Here is a 16,442-nt window from a genome sequence, read left to right on the forward strand (position 1 = left end):
ATGTTCTGTAAAACACAATTGGAAACAGTCACACATCTTGTTGCTGGTTGCGATATACTAATGGCAGAAGGACTGTATACTAAAAGGCTCAATAATGTGGCAAGACTGTTGCACTGGGGATTGTGCAAATATTATAATACTGAAGTAGCTGAAAAATATTGGAAACATGAGCCACAAAGCATTACAGAAAATGATGAAGTTTATATCACATGGGATCACCAATTACCAACGGTTCAAAAAACAGGCGCAAGAAAACCAGAGAGTAGTCCATGAAAAGAACGTAAAAGTAGCACTGACCATTGAAATTGCTACACCCGGTGACTATAGTGTCTTACGTACAGAGCGACACAAAATCATAAAATACGAGGATTTGCAGGCAGAAACAAGGGCAACGTGGAAGAAGGATACCTACACAGTTCCAACAGAAGTAGAAGCAACAGGTCTTATAAAAAAGAATTTACAGTTGTACTTAGATATGTTACCAATACATGTAAATCCATATGAATTACAGAAGGAATTATTACTGGGCACATTGCAGGTGCTGCAAACAGTACTTCTGGCTAACATCAGACACTGAAACAATACTAACTTCATGAACTTTAATCATACTTTGACTTAGGAATGGGGTCCATTCCCATCATGGTATTAGAAAAGTACAGTTGTGTACTTACCATAAATGTAGATGTTCGAGTGTATTCACTGTTGCAGTCATTACAATTGGGTTATCCTGCTGGCCGGCTACCCGCAGTCAGCCTGAATTCCAAAGTCTAAGTCTGGCGTCGGTTGCTGTCACCTCCTCCCTGACGTCAGTGCGCCAGGGGTACAAGAGATGCAGCCGACGCCATTTTCTTCAGTTTTTCTTGCCCCGGATGTCAGGTGCCCCCAAAAGGGTAGGCTAAAAATATGTCAATAAAGCATGCATGCACCAAGGTAAATTTTTCCTTCATCTACAAGCAAATACACCACATAGGGTGTATATAATAGAGAAGTACAGATAAGTTCCAGCAAAGATAAGGGAGATGGTGGGAGGGTAACCTGGACTGCAACAGTGAATACACTTGAATATCTACATTTATGGCAAGTACACAACTGCACTATGTTCATTGTGTTTCACTGTTGCAGTCATTACAATTTGGTTGAATCACAAAGCTAAGGTTGGGAGGCTGGAACTAAATAGGATTAGGAGCAGCTATGAGGCCCTGCAGAACTGCACTGGCAAAGCCTGCCCTGGATTTAGAGTAGAGTGGTAAGTGATAGCGCTTTGTAAAAGTGTGCACTGAACTCAAGGTTGCAGCCTCTAAAATGTCTTTGGTTGGTACTCCTCTGAGGAAGACTGCTGAAGTGGCTGCTGCTCTGGTTGAATGTGGCCTAATGCCCTTAGGCACTGATTTGCCATGTTGTGAATAGCAGAAACGAATGCAGTGGCCTATCCACTTTGAAATAGTCTACTTTGAGATAGCCTTTCCTTGTGATCCTGCAGCATATGCCACTAGTAATTGCTCAGTCTTTCTGAAAACTTTGGTTCTGTCCAAGTAGAAGCACAGCTGTCTGTGTATGTCCAAAGAATGCAGAAGTCTCTCACCCTAATTCTGTGGGTTTGGTTAAAAGGTAGGCAAATGAATAGTTTGGTTAAGGGCCACACTGGACACTACCTTAGGCATAAATTTTGGGTTTGTCCTCAGAGAAACCCTATCTGGATGGAAAATGATAACAGGTTCCACAGCCATGAGTGCCTGTAGCTCTGAGACTCGTCTTGCAGAGGTTATTGCTAGAAGCAGAGCTGTTTTCCATGATAAAAAGTTTATATCAGCTGTAGTGGCTGGCTCAAGAGGAGGCAGGGTGAGTTTTTCCAAGACATAATTGAGGTCCCATGCATGTATTGGTGATCTCCTTGGAGGCCTTAAGTTTTTGGCTCCTCTGAGGTACTGCCTTAATAAAGGATGAGAAAAAATAGGTGGCTCTGTATTGTAATGAGCTGAAATGGCAGAGGCATGAATCTTAATTGATGAAAAGGCTAGTTTTTTGTCCAGCATCTCAGTTAAATATTGCAAAATCTGAGGAATATTTGGTACAGTCGTGCCAATCCCTTGTGCCTGGTTCCAAGCACAGAATCTTTTCCATTTTTCAGCATAAGATTTTCTGGTACTAGGCCTCCTGACCTCCAAAATAACATCCATCACCACTTTAGAGAGATGTGTGTTTTGAATGGCTACATTATCCGCCATGCTGCCAGATTTAAGGTCTTGAGTTGGCTGTGCAGGATCTGATTGTTGTGTTGGGACAGTAAGTGAGGAATTTGAGGTAATGTCCAGGCTGGGTATTGAGACAAGTTCCTTAGGATTGGGTACCAATGCTGGCAGGGGCAATCTGGGGCAATTGGTATCATTTTGGCTTCTCTTGTCTGACTTTTACGAGTACCTTGGGGAGGAGAGGCAGTGGAGGAAAGGCATATACTGTTAAGCTTTTCCAGCTGAAAGATAGAGCATCCACTTTCCATGTTTGCTTGTGATAAATCCTTGTGCAGAATCTCTGTAGTTGGCAATTGTGAGGGGAGGCAAATAGATCTATGTCCGGGCATCCCCAACTCCTTGTTATCATGCTGAAGACTTGTGGATCCAATTTCGACTTGTGGGGATCCATGAGGTTTCTGCTTAGTTTGTCTGCCAGAGTATTTACCTTTCCTGACAGGAATTGTGCCTGCAGATGTACTTGGTAAGTCAATGCTGTGTCCCACAAAGTCATGGCTAGTCTGCATAGGGGGTAGGAATGAGTGCCTCCCTGCTTGTTTATGTACCATATGACTGTAGTATTGTCCGTCTTTATCAGTAGTTGTCCCGGATGAAGAAGATCCTTGAAGGCTGTCAGGGCATTCTGAACAGCTAGCATCTCTTTTTGGTTGATATGTAGATGCATTTGGCTTGTGGACCATGTGCCCTGAATACATCGTCCTGCCATGTGGGGCCCCCAGGCATAATCTGATGCATCTGTTGTTAATATTTGCCTGGCTGTGGGTAAAGTGAATGGCTGCCCCTTGTTGTGGTGACAGGCCTTTGCCCATCATCGAAACTCCTGTTGCAGGCAAGGAATGTATCTTTCGGCTTTTCCCGGTTAGGGGTCACCACAGCGGAACTCCGGTCCGCTAATGACTGGCAGTAGATTTTTACGTGCTGAGTTGCCAGCTCTGACGCACAACCTTCAACAAAGGTATGCCCATTCACACATGTCTCCACACAGAACATGCTTTAGCTGAGAATCAAACAGGACAACGTCTTACTGTGAGGCAACAACGCTACCGCAATGTTGCAGGCAGGGAATGAGGGTAATTATTGTTTCCAGGCTGTGGCAATGTTGAGTCCAAACACTTTTTAGATACCACTGAAGTTTCCTCATATGCAGTCTTGCATATGGAATTAGCAGAATGCCATAAAGCCCAAAGCCTGCAGAATTTTTCTTGCAGATAACTGGGTCTTTGTTGCCAACATTTTGAAATAAGTAGTCAGTTGCCTTTGTTTGTCTGGCATGAGATAAGCCATCTGGGCCGTTGTATTTAAGCTTGCACCCAGGAATATTATCTCTTGAGAGGGTACTAGTTTTGATTTATTTTTGTTTACTGTGTACCCTAGGCATGTTAGTAATCTTTTTACAAACGCCAGATGCTGTAGTAGAATGTCCTTGTTCTCTGCTTGAATAAGGCAGTCGTCCAAGAAAGGATATATTTGTATTCCTCTTTGTTTGCAAAATGCAATTACTGGAGCCAGGCATTTTATGAATACCCTGGGCGCAGTAGATAAGCCAAAGGGCAGTGCAGAGAATTGGTAGTGCATTGAGCCAGCTATGAATCTGAGGTATCTGCATGACTGTCTGATTGGGACATGCAGGTATGCCTCTTTTAGGTCTAAAGTCACAAGCCAAGCCTTCTTGCACAGCATGGGCAGAAGTTGCTTCAGAGTCAACATTTTGAATCTTGGAATATCCAGATATGTGTTTAGAATACATAGGTCTAGTATTGATCTCCAGGCTTTGTCCTTTCTGGGAACCAAGAACAGTCGAGTAAAATCCTTATCCCTGCTCTTGCTGTGGTACTTGCTGAATGGCCCTCATGTCCATGAGGGATGACACTTGTTTTTGTGCCTCTGCCCATTGATTTTTTGGCAGGTCTGGCAAACCGTTTGCCCTTGGCAGGGTGTGAAAGTGAAACCTGTAGCCTTGTGACACTATATCCAAGACCCATTTGTCCTGGGTTATTACGTGCCAATCTTGAGAAAAAAGTGCTAGTTTTCACCCTAAAGGTGCTGCCAGAAGATAAGTGCTTGGCGCAGGCAGGGGGAAGTCACTGGGACTGTTTTCTGTATGGCTGTGATTTGTCTTCTCCACTTTTGGAGGTAGAAGTACCCCATTGTTTAGACCTGTATGAGCCTTGGGGCTGGGATCTGCCTCTAGGGCGTCTGTATCTGCCTCTTTGTGGCCTGTCTGACACTGGAAAGGACCAATTCTTTGTAGGCCAGTGCCTGCTAAATCTTGGAGGCTGTACCTGTAAGAAATCCTTGACTGTTTGCATAGATTTAGCTTTGTCCTCCATTTTCTTCAACACCTCTTCTGCTTTAACGCCAAACAAGGTATCATGCTGTAATGGAGCATCTAATAATTTTGCTTTAACATGATCAGGCAGATTCTGTTCCTTTAACCAAGCATGCCTCCTAATGACAGAACCCGTAACAGCGGCCCTGTAGGAGGCTTCCAGAGAATCAAAACCACATTGCAAAGTATGCTTTCCCACTTGTTTAGCTGTATGCAATAAATCCTGCATTTCTTTGTTTTCTGCACATTCAGAATTTATCAACATTTTCTGTTTAAGCAGTGACATAATATATTGCTGATATTTAAGCATATGACACTGACAATTTAAAGCCCTTATAGCCAAGGTAGCAGAAGTGTAAATCTTTTTCCCCATCTGTCCAGTGTCCTAGAATCCCTGTCAGAGGGGGTAGGGTTTTTTGCAGTGGAAGCCTTGACCCCTTTGGGACCCTGAGAGAGAGTTTCTGGGTCAGTAGCAGGGTTCTTAAAAAGAAATGTATGTGAATCAGGAACCCTGTAGTATCTGTCTGGCTTAACAGGAGCTGGAGGTAAAGAGTCAGCAGTCAGACTGGACTCTGAAAATACATCATCTAACACAGGTGGAATAGCAAGGGGCCTGTGCTGAGGTAGTAAAAGGAAGTCTCTGAGCCTTTTCTTAGATTCTGAATAATCTTGGTTCTCCCAGTGGAAATGCTCCCTCATGGTATGCAGTTTCCCCAAAAGAATAATCCTCAGGAGGAGAGGCTGAAGGGATAGATTCTTCAGCATCAGAATCCTCATAGGGAGGAAGAGAGTATTCCTGATCAGAAGAGGAATCAGAAGAAATGGAAACCTGATCTGAAGATTCATATTCTGTCTCTTGCCTAGGCCTCTTATCAGGAGGGGCATGGGAACCTCTCATCAAAGTAATTAGGTCTTCGGCCATTTTGAGCATCTGTTTTTTAGGCATGGAGGCCCGTCCATGGGGCTGTTGTACTTGTTTCTTTGTCTTTAGAGGTGCTTTAGTCTTTGCCTTTGAAGCTGAAGTCATTTTAACATATAACTGTGTAGGCCTGAAAACACCCTCAGAAGCCGATGCCTGCTCAGCGGCTCCGGACCCATCTGAGGGAATAGTTTCTGAGGTTCCAATACCTTGAGTTTCCAGTGGCCTAGTCGGCTCCACGTGGGAGTCGGAAGTGGCTTGCGGCTCTAAAGTAGCGGGTGTCAGGGGCTGTGAAAGCGCCTCACTGAGAACCGGCAACTGGCTTAGAAGAAGCCCCGTCGTCAGTTTTGGACCTCGGATGCCTGTCTTTTTCTTTGCGTTTCTTTTGAATTGCGGTAGTCGGATGGCTATCCGACGACATAGTGTAATTAAATCTTCTGCCAAAATAGTGAAATGCAAAATCGTACCGATGCTTAATAGTGCGTTGGTTAAATCTAGCACAAAACCGACAATTAGCAACGTTGTGATCAGGGCCTAGGCAAGAAATACAGTAAGAATGGAAGTTCTTATGAGGTATTTGCTTCCCACAAGAAATACAATTATTAACTTTTTCTGACATCGGTCAGGAGCAAGAAAAAAGTTTCCCCAACGGGGTACTTAGCTTTTAATGAAGACTTCGGATCTGAAATTCGAACATGAAGATATCAGGAGTCGGCCGACCGGCACTTGCGAACTGCTTTTGCTTCGGGCACTGCACGACAAGAAAGACTGAAGAAAATGGCGTCGGCTGCATCTTTTATACCCCTGTCGCACTGACATCAGGGAGGAGGTGACAGCAACTGACGCCGGACCTAGACTTTGGAATTCAGGCTGACTGCGGGTAGCCTGCCAGCAGGATAACCCAATTGTAATGACTGCAACAATGACAATGAAACACGATGAACATCCACAAATCCTGTCCCATTTGCCAGGCCTTTGTACCCAAGACCCTTTAGAAGTAGACTTTCCTCCTTAGCCATTTACTTGGAAAAAACAGCGCTTAAAGTTACTAGCTAAAAGTGCTACAGAGGGATCCTCGGGGCCCGAGGTCGAGTTGGGCACTAAGCAGAAGGGCAAAATGCTTGAGGCATGAAGATTCTGCTGCACCTCTTACCATGGGTGTCTCTGCTGAGGAAGATGACAGCCTGGAGATACGGCCAGTTCATGGTTCTGGACCACAGGCCGACCCTGATATTGGGGCCACCTTGGATCCGACCACAGGCACATCTTCAAAGGCTGAGCAGGCATCCATTCCAGATGTACAGGGGGAACAGAGTCTCGTAATAACTGAAGGCCCTAAAGGGATACCTCATATCCTGGTGAGGGAGGAAATTCACTCGGATATCATCGAATGTCTGCCTATGTCTGGGCCTACCTACACTACATAAGGCAGACCTGCATCAAGAGAAGAAGAAAACAAAACATTTGGCTCCTTGAAAGGAACCTCACAGTGACTGGGAACAATTCACCCAAGGTCCTTTCAAGGCCCTTATGGCCCTTAAGCCCCCTCAGGTGTTTCATTCTCTACACCACCCAGCACAGCATCTCCACACAAGAGTCAGGGAAGAGGTTTCTTCAGATAAAGAGGTATCCTAAAGAGGAATCTCTGGCCTACTCCTCACAAATCCCCTTCCCCAATAGATTATGTCCCCGGAGGAGGACTCCAATCACCCATGGAAGAACTCTCTTGGTGAGACCCTAGTCAAAATGAGATATCATTTCAAATGGGATAGCACTCAGGTATTGGATGTACAAAAAAGGTAACATGACCTTTTGCATGTGGAATCACCCAGTCCTTCAGCTACTCTTCCTGTGTTACCTGCTTTCCTATATGCCTTTGCCTCTGCTTCCAAGGCCCCAGACTCCCAGCTTCCAGCTCCTAACAAGCCTGACCAATTTTACAAGGTCCCTGAGGACTGTTAAGTTCTTGTTTAAATGTCCTTCAGCAGACACATCAGTTATTTCAGTGGCTTCAGACAAACCATCCAGGTTACTGCCTTCAACCTCTCTCCTTCCTTCAAATGAGGACAGCAGTATCCTGGAAAGACTGTGCAAAAAAGTGTACACTTCAGCCACCCTGGCATTTAGGGTCATTAATTACCAAACACACATGACCAGATTTGCCCTAGAGCTTCTATCCCAACTCTCCCAGGTCATTTCAAAGTTGCTTGATTCAGAGAATACGGCCTTGGCTGCATCCTTCCTTGCATAGTCCCCACAGTTAGCCCATCACTACATCAAATGCAGCTATGATGCTGCAGTAGCTTCTGCCCGTGCAGCTGCCTCTGGCTCTGTCATAAGGGGAATTTTCCTAGTTAAGACTCCAGCCATTACCAGAGAATATCAAGTCTAAGCTTATGGATGCCACTTTAGACAACTCTGCCTTGTTTGTGCCTGCAGCTGCTAATTTATTTAGATTTTTGCAAGAAAAGGGAAAAGAATTGCAAGAACTGAAACACAACTTTGTCTCTCCAGTGCCTAAGTTTCAGAGAAATGACATAGCAGAAACTGCTTTTGTATGTTGGCACTCCCGCCCTCCTCCACCTAAAACAAAAAATGATGGTAGGAGGCCTCAGCAGCCCAGGGTAGCCCCTGCAACTCCAGTTCAGAAGTGGCACTTCCCAGACAAGCCTGGTTCCCTCTGACTGCCCAAACCACCCTACTCACATTCCACTTTCCCAGCGCCTCTCTCTGTCTCTGCCAGTCTGGGAAAGCATAACTCAGGACTCCTGGGTTCTTTCCATCATTCAAAAAGGATACTTTCTGGTATGGGATTCCCTGCCTTCCTTCAGGGGAACTCCTCAACCACCAAAGGAACAACTACCCTCCTTTCCAGAGGTACATTTAGACCTATGGAGACACGGAACCATTCAGGAAGTTCCTCAAGACCATAAAGAAGAGGTTTCTACTCCAGAATGTTCCTAGTACCCAGAAAGGATGGTTCTTGGAGACCCATCTTAGATCTGTCTCTTCTCAACACATTCAAAAAGGTTCCCACCTTCCATATGTCAACTCTTCAAGCCTTGTTCCCTCTTATTCTGCCAGAGGCCTTCTTAGTCTCCTTGGATATCAAAGATGCATACCCACATATTCCCATACACCCCAACTGCAGGACGTTTTTATGTTTCTCTGTGGCTTCCTGGCATTTTCAGTTCTCTACCTTGCCCTTTGGACTTTCTACCACAACGATGGTATTTTCAAAATGTCTAGCCCCTGTCACTGCCTACTGCAGGCTTCAGGGCATCCATGTTTCCCTTACCTGGATGATCTCCTCTTTATGGCAACTTCCCCAGAGATCCTAAAGCAAAACATTCTTTTGCCATTTCTCTTCTACCATAAACTACAAAAAATCAGTTTGCTGCCTCTCTCAGGATCACATCTTCCTGGAGTGCAAAATTCAGACAGACATCATGCGTCTCTCTCTTCCTCCTCAGAAGGCAGAGGACCTCACGTCCTACTTCAAAAACCTTCTGCCTTTTCACCACATCTCAGCCAGGGAGTTCTCAGGATTTTGGGTTTCATGGCATGCACTATCCTAATGCTACCTTTGGCAAAACTTCACATGTGAAAACTCCAGTGGTTTCTAAAATCAGTTTGGATGCAGCATTTACACTCCCTAGACTTTCCAGTTCCTCTCATCCCCTGTCTGAAGAGGGTACTACAATGGTGGATCCAACAAGTGTCCCTCAACCCAGGACTCCCCTTGCACCCCCTCCCTCCAGTACAAAAGCTTTTCACAGATGCTTTAAATGGGGGCCAGCTTTCGGAAACTTGAAAGCTAAAGGGTGTGGCTCCCCTGTTATGGAATAAGATCAGCTTATCAAAAATGTATATTACTTTCAGTTTCTTTAACAATGATATAATATGATTGTTAAAAAGCAAATATAATTTGTATGCAGGGCTGTGGAAAAATACAACTTCATAATCTGAAGTTACTGCTGTGCTTTATTTGCATTCTTTTAATATGCAACAAGGAAAAATTAAGTGTTGTATGAGGCTGAGGCACATTAGCTACTGTAAAAAGGAATTTATTAGGCTGACTCCTCCTGGCTAGGAGTGTGTTGTTGCTAGGGAAGGTTTGAAACATCCAAGGTCAGAAAACACGATTCCTTGAAGCAGGTGGGTCATGTATAACAAGGTGTTCACGTGAAGTCCGAGGTGAAAATCACAAGGGATGAGGACATTTGCAAAGTCGTTGATTTGTTAGAGTCATTATAATGCAAGAAAATTGCACAATAGGTTTGAGAAGAAAAATGTATAAAGATGCAGTTTTACTGTGTCCAGTGAGACTGATTTACCAACAGCTTTGAAGACTTTCTCCTAGCGCCGTAAATAAAATTTCTGTTTGCACATCCTGAAGTGTTGTTCCTGACTTGAAGGCATATAAGCTAAATTCTTAATGTCATTTATTTATGACTTTAACGCCCTCTCAACAAAGGGAACACATTAGTGTAAGGGAGATGAGGGCACTGCTGACAGCCATTCAGGTCTTCCTACCAGAACCTTTAAAGCTGTTCACAGACAATATGGTGGTCCTCTGGTATGTGAACAAGTAGGGAGGAATCAAATTTTACCTATTATGTGGGCTGGCACCCCAGGTTTGGGAGCTGGCAGGCCAATATCGGGTGATGCTCCAGGCAGTGTATATCCCATCCAACAAAAAACAAAACTGTGTGGTAGACACCTTGAGCAGGTCCCTAACACAGTACCATGAATGGGTGCTTCAAAGGGATGTGTTTCTGAACATTGTCCACCAGTGGGGTATACCTCAAGTAGATCTCCTTGCCTCCACCATGAACAGACAACTTCCACAATTCTATGCCAGAGTCCTTCACCCTCTGGTCTGGAAGGTGGACCCCCTTTTGTTCTCTTGGAAGGGGATGCTTCTGTATGCATCCCCCCTTCCAATTATTCCAAAAGTCATGTTAAAAAATTAAGCAGAACAAACCAAAAATCTTGCTTGTGACTCCCTTTTGGCCAAGACAGCATTGGTTCCTCCTTCTCCTGCATTTAGCCAAGGGCGATCACCACAAGTTACCTCTCACACAAGTCAAAGGAACTCTCATCCCTCTCCACTTGTCTTCCCTGCAGTTGACTCTGTGGGTAATAGGGTTTTAATTCCTTTCAGACACCTGTTCTTGGAGGACGTGCTAAGGGTTCTGTAGCAGGCCTGGAAACCCACTATCAGAAAATCATACCTATCCGAGTGGAAGAGATTTTCAGTTTGGTGTCTCTCACGAAACTATGATCCACTATCAGTGGAAGTCCCACTGGTTCTATCCTATTTGTGCAAATTGCTCATTGCTGGTTTGGCATACTCTTCAGGGAAGGCCCACATGTCAGCTGTTTCTGCCTGTCTGCCTCTATCCTCCACTCTAGCTAGCAGATTTGAGGCTAAACAATTTCTTAAAGGCGTCCTTCATATTAGATCTCCCAGGAAATCTATCCCTGCTCCCTGGGATCTTAATTTTGTGCTAGAAAAGCTGACTCTCCCCCCTTTCAAGCCAACTTCATCAGGATCCTTGCAACATTGTTTCTGGAAAACTGTACTTCTCCTAGCTATCACTTCAGTGAGATGCGTGTCTGAGCTCCACGCTCTTATGACCCCCCCTTTTGGTTTTCTGTAAAGATAGGGTGTCCTTGCATACCAACCATTCTTTTATGCCCAAGGTAGTCAACGAACTGTCACTCAACCAATCCATTAATTTACCTACCTTCTTTCCTTCTCCATAAAGTTCTAGTAAGAAGGTGTTGCACACCCTGAATGTGTACAGGCAACTTAGATTATATGCAGACAAGACCAAATCTATTAGGAAATCAGACCAGCTTTTTGTTTCTTATCATCCCAGGGCTCTGGGATTGCCTGTTTTCAAGCAGACTATTTCTATTTGGATTTCTAAGGCTATTTTTCAGTTATGTGAACCATGGCAAGACTCTTGCTTTTACTTATTTATTTTATTTATTTAACATTTGTTGACTGGGAAAGTCTGACTCGAACCAACCCAATTTTCAGCGGAGGTGCAGGGAGAAATGCTCCAGATGATGTCTTTGTAATAAGGGAGGAAACTAGAGTACCCAGAGGAAACCCACAAGGACATAGGGAGGACATGCAGACTCTGCACAGAAGACACCCCATCTGAGAATCGAACTGGAGAACCTCTTGCTGTGAGGAGACAATGCAAACCACTGCACCACTGCACATCCTTGCTTTTTCTGTAAAGGCCCAATCACCTAGTGCTGTAGCCTCATCAGGTGCATTCTTCAAGGGATTACACACTAGCTCTATTCTCAAAGCAGCTACATAGACTTCTGTACATAACTTCACTAAACATTACAAATTGGATGGCATTTCTATGTCCAGGGCAGGGTTTTCTAGAGCCATACTCCATGGCTGTCTGGAGAGCTCATCTGCCTCTTCCTCCACCCTCTCTTCATGAGCTTTTGTACTCTCCCTCCATGTTAAGAATACTGCAACAGATAAATAGAAGGACATAGAATAGTTTTGTAAAATATTACCATAACGACAGATGTCCTTCTCTTCTCTGTTGCAGTATTCCAATCCCTCCATCCTTCCCCCCTGGTGGTTTGATCCCTTTCCTTGAATGGTAATACTCTACTTTCCTTAGGCTGGCTTCCTTCTGGGGTATTCATTTCTAAGGTAGATGTGTGCATACATCCCTTTTATGGCGGACGTACAACAGCAGCCTATATGAGATGTAACATGCATCCTACAGTAGTGAAAGACTTTTGTATACTGGCTGACATCACATCACCTACAACGGAGAACTCCCTCATGTTAATAATACTGCAACAGAGAAGAGGAGGACATCTACTATTATGGTAAGATTTTACACAACTATTCTACTATCTGTCTATCTGAGATGTAGCTGTTTAAACAGGTGTCACACTGCTGATTTAACTACAAATTCAGTATTACTGAGCCCCATCCACCCAAGTATACTTAACACTGAATGATTTCAGGTTCCACCAGGACAGGATGCAGCAAACACCAGCTTCAGATACAGGGTTGCAGGTCTAGGCTGGTTTGTCAAGGGGTCCTTGTTGCATGTTTGTTTATCAAGTAAATCCACTGGACACAAGTGTCCCTTTGCAGGGATCTGAGTCTGAGAAGTAAGACTGCCTTGGCCTTCACCTATTAGGAGGTGCTTTGTTCTGCAAAGTATGCAAACTTTTTTTTAGCTTCCGTTAACTCTGTCTGTATACATGTTTTGAAAGACAAATATTTATGGAAATAAAAAGTAAAGTATCTTGCAATATGAACTACTTTCAATTTTTATAAATAAATTCAGATGCAGTAAGATGGTGTGCTCTGCATTCAGCAAAAGCCACAGGGTCAAAAAAAAACTTTAGATTTTAAAGGATGTATATAAGGAGAATGTTGCTGTTTAGTAGACAGACTGCTTTTTCTCCTTTCTGAAGATGCAAGGAAAGACGAAATGCTTCGGAGACTGGTCACTGTACTAGAAGTATTTTCTCTGAAGGGCCATCATCTGGACATGACTGTTTAGTAGCCAGTATACATAACTGTGCCATGTTAAGCATATTTGCTGGGAAAGTGGTTGTAAATCAGCAGGGGAAGTCAGAGCCTGTGTTGGTGCCAGTAATGTTTCTCAGAGATGAGAAGGTCTAACTGTGGATCTAATGTAATCTGCACTGATACCACAGCTTACCCTTTACAAATCTGGTGATAAACCAGCAAAGGTTCTTCTGCCTTCTGAAACATTTATTTTGGTTCCAAACGAAACAATCAAAAAGTCTGACATTCCTGTAGTGGTTACTAGTTGTTTCTCTACCGCCACCAGTGAAGAGGACTCTTATATTTGTCTTAGTTGCAACACATGCTGGTTATGCCTTTTATTTTCACCTTTAATGCTGAACTGTATTCTGCCTACCGTGGGACACTTCGGAGGTGTTTTACCTCTAAACATGAAGGTTGAAGTGGCTTATGTAGTGATCTGGCATTTTCTTTAGTCTTTCTTGATTGTGCAGTCATTTTAAAAGCACTTGGTTTAACCCGTGCCCATTTGGCTGGCATGGAGTGGGCTGACCACAAAGGATGTTCACCATGGCTTCCACATCAGATGGTTTTCCTTTTTACAGTCTCACATATCAGCCCCAAAGCATGCGAAGGGGCTTCTTGGGTCTCCAGTAGGGAAATTACAACTGCCCAGCATGATTTTGAATGCATAGTATAACAATGAAAGAAAGGTTCCAACTGCAGCTAAAATATGACCTTCTCTTCCTCTGCTATGCCTCAACTCAAAACTTAAAAAAAATCTTCAAGACTTCCTTCTAACTCTATTTGCAAAACTACTCTGCCTTTTTTTTTAATAAATTTGTGCACTCTTCTCCCGTTGATAAATTGTCTGCCCAGGTAAGTGTACAAATCTTCTATTCCACACCCTTACCTACAAAATCTGTAAATCCATTTCACAACTCACTTACAAACTACCCCATAAGCTAACATCCTACCTATCTCCTAAAGTAACATCCTATTTTCTAGGATCCCAAGCCAATGATACCTCTCTCTGCATCAAATCCAACTCCTTAGCTTCCTCCAACAAGCCAATTGTAAGTTGAAACTTTGGTTAAAGTGAATTTACTCAATAGTGATGAAGTAAATGTGCTCCAAGTTAGTTGGGCTTCAGTTACAGCAGAAAGAGATAAAAACTATATGCTACGAATGTGACTACGGCATGCTCACATTATTCGATATTAGGGTGTGCATTCCAGAGATGCAGCTCTAGAACTGCTACTGTTTGCTGCTGGATTGTAGTACCTGACATTTCTGACTCAATGTATGTCACAGTTTTGAGATGTCAAAGTAAATATTTGTAAGTGAAGTACCTACATGCAATATAATACACCCTATACTCAGCATTAGGCACCCTTAGTTGTCGCTGTTCATATATTTACAGATATTTTAGACATAAGTGAAACTTACTACAACAACAAAAGTGTTTAAGCAAACACCAATAATATACTGGATCTGCTCCAGTCTGCTGCTCTAGCTAAGGAAGTCATCAATAACTGCAGAAACATGAAGAATTTTCTGTTTTGGCCTATTTCACTCAGCTGAAACTAACTTTTTAAACCTACATATCTTGACTACTATATTGTCACTTTTTTGTTACACAAGTTCTTTGTAAAAATTCAAACAGTTTAAAAACACAAAGCTGTGCATCAGTTAAAGGCATTATGGATGGTATTTTTAAGATGCTTGAAAACCTTGTCCTGGGTTAAAGGCAGTCAGATTTGTTTAAAGTGATTTGGTCGCAATCATGAGTGCATCCTGGCATTTGGTGAGCTAGGTGCAGCAAAGCATTTGCATTGCTGTAATTTAGTGTTTAGTTGGGCCATTTTTTAATAAAATGCTTTGTGAGCTTTACTGCACCACAGCCCAAATAAATTTAGTGAAGTCTATCCTGATGTCACTGTAGGCAGAGACAGCACTTCGTCCATGGACTTTAATGGCTGCAGCTCAGTGCATGTGTGGCAGTGCACCCATTAAAGCCTACACTTTTACTACCATTACATCTCTGTGGTTAAAGTTTACTTTAAATTCAATGGCATAATCATAGGGAAAGCATTGCTACAAAAAGTTCTTCCACAAGTAAAATCAGATGCCAAGCACATTTGTTAGTGGTGCGAAAATGTCATCTGGCACTTTGTAGACTACCTGATGCAGTGCAAAGGGAAGAACTTATACATGACTAAATCACTTCAAGACACATTGCGAACAACAATTTCCTAATCTAACATTTGTTTCTGCATTACACAAAGGATGTTTTCTGCATTTCCAAAATGTACAGGCATGACCATAAGTGAGTGTCCTAGTTTTTAACCTGTTTGACTCGCAACCTGTTCTGCTCTGACAATATGAAACAGTCCCTGATCTCACTCAGGCCTAATAAGAATTAAGCAAAAGTCATCAATCACCAAAGTATTCTTCTTTCAGCCACGATGGCATCCTCTAAGACTAACTGTGCTCTTCTTTCACATTAAATTTAATTTTACATTCATATGAAGTACATACACAGAGTGCATATTTTTGAACCGATTCCAAAGTTACTGACCATAGTTTTTGACCTTGGGCTCATCTCTCCATTTCTGGACTCCTCTGGTACATTCACCTTCATGTAAGCATTGGGCGAGTTCAGCCACCTTGTCTTCTCACGTTGATGTTTTTGTACGAGGAACTTGAGAGGCGTACGGGGCAAAGCATCATCATCAAAGGTGAAGGCCGTGACAGTGGCTGGGATCTCTACATCACTCTTGTGTTTGGGTTTTTCTCTGATGACAGGTTGTCTGTAAGCATAGCCTGTCCTGTAACCCTGCAAAAAGGAAATTCAGCTGTTACAACAAAGACAAACTCTGCTCAATGATCGGTTTGATTGGATCATACATAGCCTATAAAACAAGCGACTTCACACTCATCATATAATGTTGATGATTTAAGAGCATCTCTTCCACTGCTTTCTGTTAGCGGTTCAGATCTGAATGTCAAGACCTAGAATTATTACAAAACTGTTGATGTGGACAACTTTAACAGTGTTCACAGCTATTCCTTACCAAAGCAGCAGCCGAACATAGTGCAGTACATGTCAGCAGAAAAGAATGAAAGATTTACTATTATTAAACTGTAAACTGAGCAACCTCACTAGGCAGTAGTACATCTTTATTTTCTGTGTTGATCTAGGAGCACTCTTGCCCATACAACTTACCAGATTTGTACAGGACACAAGGAAATAAACCCCAGGACTGAATAATTATTCTCAATAACAGCTCACAGCCACATTTAACAAAAAACAATATAATATGCAGGCAAACCAACAAATTAGTGAAGAAGTACAGCAACAATGATTCTGTAACAGTAGTCTAGCAC

At 43.1% G+C, this 16,442-nt stretch overlaps 1 protein-coding gene across 9 annotated transcripts in view; it reads right to left on the reverse strand.

Moving 5' to 3' along the window:
• ADD3 (adducin 3) overlaps window positions 1-16,442 on the reverse strand; it is a 3,087,715-nt gene that overhangs the window by 181,039 nt on the left and 2,890,234 nt on the right. For all 9 annotated transcript variants that reach the window (XM_044055712.1, XM_044055702.1, XM_044055704.1 and 6 more), the window contains one exon: window positions 15,634-15,891. In XM_044055712.1, the coding sequence (XP_043911647.1) occupies window positions 15,634-15,891 (258 nt within the window). The remainder of the gene's footprint in view (window positions 1-15,633; window positions 15,892-16,442) is intronic.

This window comes from Protopterus annectens, chromosome 14.part0, assembly GCF_019279795.1.
Source record: "Protopterus annectens isolate FY-2018-M chromosome 14.part0, PAN1.0, whole genome shotgun sequence".
Lineage (NCBI taxonomy): Eukaryota > Metazoa > Chordata > Ceratodontiformes > Protopteridae > Protopterus > Protopterus annectens.